Below are 7,951 nucleotides of genomic sequence, written 5' to 3' on the forward strand. Positions count from 1 at the left end.
TGGAACCACAGTCAGGATTACACAGGACCTTGCAGCTTCTACATTAAAAGACCACAGGGCATGGAACATGATATTCCATAAGGCAAAGGAGCTTGGATTGCAGCCAAGGATCAATTACGCAGCAAAAATGAGCATCATTTTTCAAGGGAGGAGGTGGATATTCAACGAAATAGGAGACTTCCAAACTTTCCTGATAAAAAGACCAGAGCTCAACAAAAAATTTGATCTTCAAGTACAGGACTCAAGGAGGACTTAAAAAGGTAAATGGGACAGAAAGATACAATGTGTTGTTAATGGGGGGGGGGCGCTGTTTAAGCCCCTACAAGGGAATATGAGACTTGCAACCCTTGAGAACCGTATTGTTATTACACCTTGTTTAAGGAGTATACATAAAGAGGGTGGATATTAGTTGACTTTGATGTAATGATAAAAAAAAAATCTAATCAAGTAGGTTAAATGGATCCAAATAAGGGAATCAATCTGATCTTAGAAAATGTACTGAGAAAGGAGGAAGCAGACAAGGGTAAATTACATTACAGGAAAAGACACAAAATCCTATTACAGCAGAGGGAAAGAAGGGAGGGGGGTGAGCATTGTTTGAACCTTACTCTCATCAGATTTGGCTCAAGAAGGGCATAATATAATCAATTAGGTGTAGAAATCTAACTTGCCCTAAAGGCAGTAGGAGGGAAAAGGGGAAAGAAAAGGGGGGGAAAGAAGGGAGGGAAGAAGCAGTAAGACTAAAGGGGAAGAAAAGGGAAAGGGATAATAAAAGGGGGGAAGGGACTGAAGGAGGCAGTGGTTAAGGAGTTCATTAATGACTTGTTCAATTCTTTTTCTAAAATGTTTTTTTAGAAGCATTTTATTTACTCTTCTGTTAAGCTGGGCAATTCATATTTTTGTAAATATTTTATAAATAATTCTTAATGGGTATTCAGGTATTGTCCCTAAGTACTGGAAATGCCAGGGCCATGCAAGCCCTGTTCTAGCTTCTAACTGATGTGGGAGTTACTTAGAGGTTTCAACAAGAAAAATCAAGAATCAGAGAAAAAGTCAGACTGAAACCAGTTTATTTTGGGCCTACATGGCAATGAGCCTGAAATGGATATCACATAATAATAACACAGCCTTAGGCACTGCTCATAACTATAAAGCATGTCCAATAGCATGGCATGGGAGAAGAGCATTGGACTTAAGAGTCAGGTAGACTGAGATTCAAATTCCTCTTAACTACTTGCTAGCTATGTCACCCTGTGAGAACCACTGAGCCTCAACTTCCCCATCTCTAAAATGAGAATGACAATTCCTACCTCATGGGCTTGATAGGAGGATGGAATGAGAATGTTTATAAAGTGTTCCATGTAACCTTAAAGACTAAACAAATGTTACTGTCACCATTATCATTGTTGTTGTTACTTACTTCGCCAGAAAAATTCTAAGATAAACGCTTTTTTTAAATGTTGTAAATATATTTTGTAAATATTAGACTGTCAGATTTATCGGCATACAGTTGGGCAAAATAACTCCTAATAGTTGCTTTAATTTCCTCTTCATTAGTGGTAAATCCACCCTTTTCATTTTTGATACTGGTAATTTGGTTTTCTTCTTCCTCTTTTTAAATCAAATTAACCAAAGGTTTATCTATTTTACTGTTTTTTTTTCATGAAACCAGCTCTTAGTTTTATTTATTAGTTCAATAGTTTTCTTACTTCCAATTTTAATTTAATCTCTCAATTTAATCCTTTGACTTTCAGGATTTCCAATTTGTTTTTTAATTATGGATTTTTAATTTCTTCTTTTTCTAGCTTTTATAGTTGCATGCCCAATTCATTGATCTCTTCTTTCCCTATTTTATTCATGTAAGCATTAAGAGATATAAAATAGACTGTTCTAAAAGCATTCCCAAATGCTGAGCAACAAAAATAAAACCTGAGGCTGCTATCTGCAAAGAGTGAATGTACACCAGTCAATCATTTCTTAACTTCAGTAATAATGGTCGTAATACCAAAAATGAAACCATTTTCATACTAGCTACTATTCAGAATAATATTCAATATATTCCTCCTCTTCCTCCCCAACCAGTGGCAGGGAAGGAGAGTGACAGGTATATTTTTAAATAGAAGTAAATACTATCATTGATGTGGCTCAAAAAATAGAAAAAGTAAATTCATATGGAAAGAACAGATTGGGAGAAGATTCTGGGAAGATGGCAGAGTAGGTCAGGAATTCTAAGCTCTACAGATTTTCCTTTTTTTTTTTGTTTTGTTTTTTTAGGCAGTTGGGGTTAAGTGACTTGCTCAGGGTCACACAGCTAGTAAGTATCAAGAGTTTGGTCTGAGGCTGGATTTGAACTCAGGTCCTCCTGACTTCAGGGCCGATGCTCCATCCACTGCGCCACCTAGCTGCCCCCAGCTCTACAGATTTTCCCCACAAAAACCTCAGGGTGAATGTAGGGCATTAAAAACAAACAAAAATTGGGGTAGAATAGTGGTCCTCCTGGGACAATTGGAAAAAAAATAAAAAATAAAAAAAACCCAAGATTTGGTCCCTGTGAAGTATAAACACCTCCAGGATAGTTCTGCTGAAACAGCAAACAGGGAGCCCTGGGGTTAGCCAGATTGAGAGGTAACCTTGTTCCAAGTCACAGACATTTTCACATCCTGGACGGTGTGGGGAGCTAGGCATCTGAGAGGTAGAAGACTGAGGGAACCTCTGCTGATAAGGGATGCCAGGCCCAGCTGTGCTGCTGAGATGCGGCCCTGAGTGAGAAGGAACCAGCATATGACTGGTGAGTGCAGAAGCAGGGGGGGTGGAGATACCACTGGCTTTGGGCATTTACAGGAAGGAAGAGTTCTTAGTTTCTATTTCAGGCCTGAACAGAAGAACTGAAGGAAGATCTAAGGCCATAGATACCACACCCCATACCCCAGGACTACAGATGGATTACAATAACAAACTGCTATAAATGAAAAAAAAATGAGCAGGCAAAGGAGAAAGAACCCAACCACAGGAAGTTACTATGGGAATAGAAAAGACTGGGGTTCGTCTTCAGAGGAGGATACTGAAGCAAAAAAAAGCCTCTCCTACCCCAAAGAGTAACATCAAATGGTCACCTGCCCAAAAAGAATTCACAGAAAAACTTTAAAGAGACTTTAAAAATAAAATGAGATTGAGGAAAAATTTTGTTTTAAATAAGAACAATGCAAAAAAGCAAGATTATGAAAACAAAGTCATCCAGATCCAGAATCTTAAGAAGAAAATGACTCCTTGAAAATTAGAATTGGACAAGTGGATGCCAGTGAAGTTATGAGACTAAGAAATAACAAAACAAAATAAAAAGAATGAAAAAACAGAAGTAAAACATCTCATAAAAAAAACTGATCTGAAGAACAGATCAAAAAGAGAAACAGAAGAAACATATGGACTACCTGAAAGCTATGATCAAAAAAAGAATCTTGATACAATACAAGAAATAATTAAAGAAAATAGTCCTAAAGTGTTCCAACAAGAGGGGAAATTAGAAATACAAAAAAATCCACCATTCACTACCTGAAAGAGATCCTATGAGGAAAACCCACAGGAAGGTCATAGCTAGATTCTGAAACCCCCAGCTCAGGGAGAAAATATTATGAGCAACAAGAAAAAAAAAACAATTCAAATATGGAGGGGCCATAATAAGAATTATACAAGACCAACCTAATAGCAGTTACTTAAAGACCACAGGTCTTGGAACACTTATATCGAAAAACAAAAGAATTGGGGTTATAGTCAAAAATATCATACCCTGCAAAGTTAAGCATAATCCTGAATGGAAAAAAAAGGATAATACTCAATAATTGCCAGGCTTTAAGGATTTTGTTGCAAAAAAACCTGAAATCAATAGAAAATTTGACATATAAGATCCAAGAGAAATATAAGCTAAACATCAAAGACTAATTACAATTACAAGACTGTTTACTTTTTATACGAGGAAATATAAACTGTATGTCTAAGATTGTTATTAGTAATCGGGCAGTTCAAAAGAAAGAGTGGGGTTGAGCTGAATATGATGCAATACTAAAAAGTAAACCATTTAGGAAAAGGGAAAAAGAGTAATTATACAAATGAGGTGCAAAAGGAAGAATTGACACAGAGGAATTAGATGGGGGAGGAAGGCTGGTAGTTCTGGAATCCTACTCTCATTGAGAATGAGTTAAAGAGAGAACAATACATATATATCTAGAAGGGCACAGAAGTCTTCTAAATTTAGAAAGAAATAAAGGACTAAGGGGATAAGGGGGAAGGGGGAGAGGATAAAAGAAGGACTTCAGGATGGGTGGGAGAGGATAAGGGAGGGATCTGGTGGAGGGAGTAGGTTAAGTAATAGTAGGGCAAGGTAGCGAGTAAAAATAAAGTAGAGTAGTCAGGAGGGACAGGAAATAAGAGATACACACAAACATAAAATAAAGATTCGGAGTAGAATTTATTAGGAAAAAATAGCAGGGGTAGTAATCATGATCTCAGACAAAGTTAAAGATAAAATAGATTTAATTAAAAGAGAAAAATATGGAAGCTACACTATATATATCAGCCATATTAATCGACATTGTTTTAGACCAAAATAACTAGACAATATGAGGCTGGAATATTGTTGTGGTACTGGAAACAATGAACTGGTACACTTAGAAAAATATGAAAAGACTTGAACCTATGAAGGAAGATGTTATTCACCCTCACAGAAAGAGGACAAACAAGTATAGTATGGTCTTACATAGATGCATATGAAGGTATATGTCTATACATGACTATGATTACAGATACCTAAGTATATGTATGAATACATAAGTGTATGCATGTATATATGTATGCATATATGCTTGTGTATGTATGTGTATATATGTATATATACATGTATGCACACACACACATCATCCCTTAATTGTAGCCTTCCGGGAGGGGGGGGGGATAGGAGAAGAAGGGGGGGAAAAAAGAACAAAGTAAAAAGTGCACAGCAAAGAACAAAAGAAAATTTACAAGGAAGCAAAGAAAAGATGGGCAGCTCTGGATACAATGTGTAATATTTATTATATAGGCTTTCTTGAAATGGAAATTTATTGCTGTATATTTTGAATCCTCTCTTATGTTATGCTGTGCACATGGCAATGCTTTTTCTCCCCTTTTCTTATTTTGTATTAAAGTTTTAGTATATAAGTTTAAATTAATTGTAAAATGTAACTTCAAAAAAAAGAATAGATTGGAGATTTTAAAAAATTACCTTAGAAAACAACTCCAAAATCATCTTTTGTAAAGCTTTCTCATATGGATCTTCTGGAAACAGCCTCTTTTCTGGATAAGCTTCATCTAGGTATTCACAAGTGATGGAAGATTCATGTATCAGCTGACCCTTACTGGTCTCCAGAACTGGTACTAGACCAAGGGGGTGTTTCTTAAAGAACCATTCAGGCTTGTTTTTCAAGTTAATATTGATGACCTCATGCCTTGAAAGATGTAAGGGAAAAAAAATATGTCAAGAGTTACCATGTTGAATATTGATAATCTCTAGTCTCATATTACAAACTACCTATTGGTGTATCTCCAAGCGGATGTCCCTCAAACTCAACATGTCCAAAACAGAATTATCTTTCCCTTCAAATCCTCCCTTCTTTCTGATTTCTCTTTTTAAGGAACATCCTTCCAGTGCCCTAGATTTGCAACCTTAGTTATCTTTGATCGATCCTCTCCTTTCACCTTTCATAACAATTCTAAGTTTTGTCAATTCTACCTCTATATTTCATATATTTCCAATCTTTTCTCCACTCCCACAACTACCATCCTAGTTCAGGAAGGTCCTGATTACTTCTAACCTAAACTACTGCAATAGTTCCTTAATGTTTGCTTGCATTTAGTCTTTCTCCTTTCCAGGCCGTCCTCCACACAGGTGCCAAATTGATACCCCTAAAGTACAGGTCTCACTTCACTCCTTTGTGTCCTTAAGTAATTAACACAATAACTGGAACATAATATGGGCTTAATAAATGTCTGTTGAATGAATAAATTAAGTGAAGATTTAATCCCCTAGGTATAAAGAAAAAAACAATCTATCAATATTGTCAAGTGACTTAATAGTTTGTTGTGACAACATTTTGTAAGGAAAAAAATTGGGTGTGTATTACAGGAAACTGATTTAAGCACGGATCGAATGCAAAGCATTAGGGACCAAGCAAAGGGAGATATGAGGATAAATGATAAGATTTAGGTTCGGCTTTCAAGGCGTTTATAATGTAGAAAGGAGAAATAAGTGTACACAGCTAAATGGAATACAAGTCACAATTCAAAAAATTAAAAGATTGTCCCTTGATTGCCTTGCAAACTGCTTCAAGAATAAGTACTAGTGTTTCTTTTATTTCAAGAACGCCCTCTGGCCAAAAAGAGGCACAGAATTACCAATTAACTAAGGGTTCAGAAAGCCGGGTCCGGGACCCCGGCCAGCTCCTGTCCCCCGCCCCAGCTTGCTCACTTGATTCCTTTGGCCTTCAGGATGAGCCGGGTTCTCTCCGCGAAGGGGCAGAATCTCATGCTGTACACCCGTATGACTCCCAGCGGCACTGGGCCGGGTTGAGCGCTGCCTGCAAAAAGCCCCAGCATTCGGTGAGCGCCCTAGGCCGGGAGTCCGTGCCCCGCGCCCGCCTCCCGCGGCCCAGAAAAGCTATCCGAGAGAGGCAAGGCGGATTCTAGCCTCCGCTCGCAAGGGAAGGAGCAGCGGCCAAGCCCGCCCTGGATGACGCCCCAGGAGCCCAGGCGATAGAGGCCCAGACGGAGGTGCGGCTCCTCTGGCCTAGCCCACGGACCCTGAGCAGCCCCCCGGGACTCACCTTTTCCCAGGCTGCGGAGCGACTCGCCGGACATAGCGTCTCCTGGTACTTACAGCAGCTTCTCAGACCTGGTGCTGCTGCGCGGACAGGATGGGGCTACGCAGGGGTTGGCCCCTCCCTTCTCCAGAATCTCCGGGGTTGCGTAGGGGCGATCTGGGGGTGGAGGCGGGGCTGGTAGATAGCCGGTTACCAGGACCTCGAGGGAGCCTGCTTTTTGCTCCGGACCCGCGAGTGAAGAGGAACCCCTCGCTTCCCACTCCCGTTAAGCCAGCAAAGCCCAGACCAAGGTTTGGCTAAAGCAGGGTGTGCGTCACCGGCAGGTTACCGAAAAAGATCCAATACGTTGGTGTTCTCCGTATGATCCTGCAGCCACAGATTACCTGGTTTGGGTGGTCCTTTTCTAGTCTTATTTATAGGACTCATAGCATAAGATCTTAAAATACCAAGGCAATTGTTTTTTCTTTAGTTCTCAGGAAAATCGTTTATCACTGTGCTGGGGATCTGTAAAGATGTAGAGGGCCACAGGCTGTTCATGAGGTCTCACTGATGGGCGGAGGCCCCTCTCGGGTGACTGATCTATGAGCAAAGGTCGCCTGGTTTGGTGCTCCCTTCTGTGAATCTTTAACAATTTTTAACTTCCCTAGTTATTGTATGGTCATTAGCAGTCTATTCTGGGGTTGGAATCAGAGAAGTGCACAGGGCGTGCTTGCACTGTCCTTGAGCACAGCATGGGCTATATAGGTCATTGTAACTTGAGAAAGAGTTCCTGTTATTTTACTATATAAATAAGTGCTTTGCTAAAAATAAACAGAGTTGCTTCCATGTGTCTCCCCCCTCATCAATGTGCATTCGAGATAGAAGGTTAAGCTGGCCTTATCCCTTCAAAGTTAGTATAGGATCCTTGCTCTAGTAGTGAGCTGAATTAGTTGTGCACAGCATCACTGAGAGTAACATTTATACAGCACTTTAGAGCTTATCGTGATCAATTATAAACACATTTGGTAATGTCCACATTATCTTCTTGTATCCCATCAAAGACAGTCTATCTTCAAGCTAGAAATGGCTTGAATCTTAGAATGTTAAATAAAATTCTGTCTGGC

General features: G+C 39.4%; 1 protein-coding gene across 1 annotated transcript in view; it reads right to left on the reverse strand.

The window, feature by feature from the left end:
- The window catches only part of LOC110209480 (glutathione S-transferase omega-1-like), a 30,223-nt gene extending 22,859 nt beyond the window's left edge, over window positions 1–7,364 (reverse strand). Inside the window, exons 1-3 of the mRNA XM_020987975.2 lie at window positions 6,852–7,364; window positions 6,497–6,605; window positions 5,255–5,477 (exon numbers count right to left, since the gene is read on the reverse strand). Coding sequence (XP_020843634.1) covers window positions 5,255–5,477; window positions 6,497–6,605; window positions 6,852–6,885 — 366 coding nt within the window. The 5' untranslated portion in view covers window positions 6,886–7,364. The remainder of the gene's footprint in view (window positions 1–5,254; window positions 5,478–6,496; window positions 6,606–6,851) is intronic.
- Window positions 7,365–7,951: the final 587 nt, after the last annotated feature.

This window comes from Phascolarctos cinereus, unplaced genomic scaffold (assembly GCF_003287225.1).
Source record: "Phascolarctos cinereus isolate Bilbo 61053 unplaced genomic scaffold, phaCin_HiC Scaffold_3;HRSCAF=262, whole genome shotgun sequence".
Lineage (NCBI taxonomy): Eukaryota > Metazoa > Chordata > Mammalia > Diprotodontia > Phascolarctidae > Phascolarctos > Phascolarctos cinereus.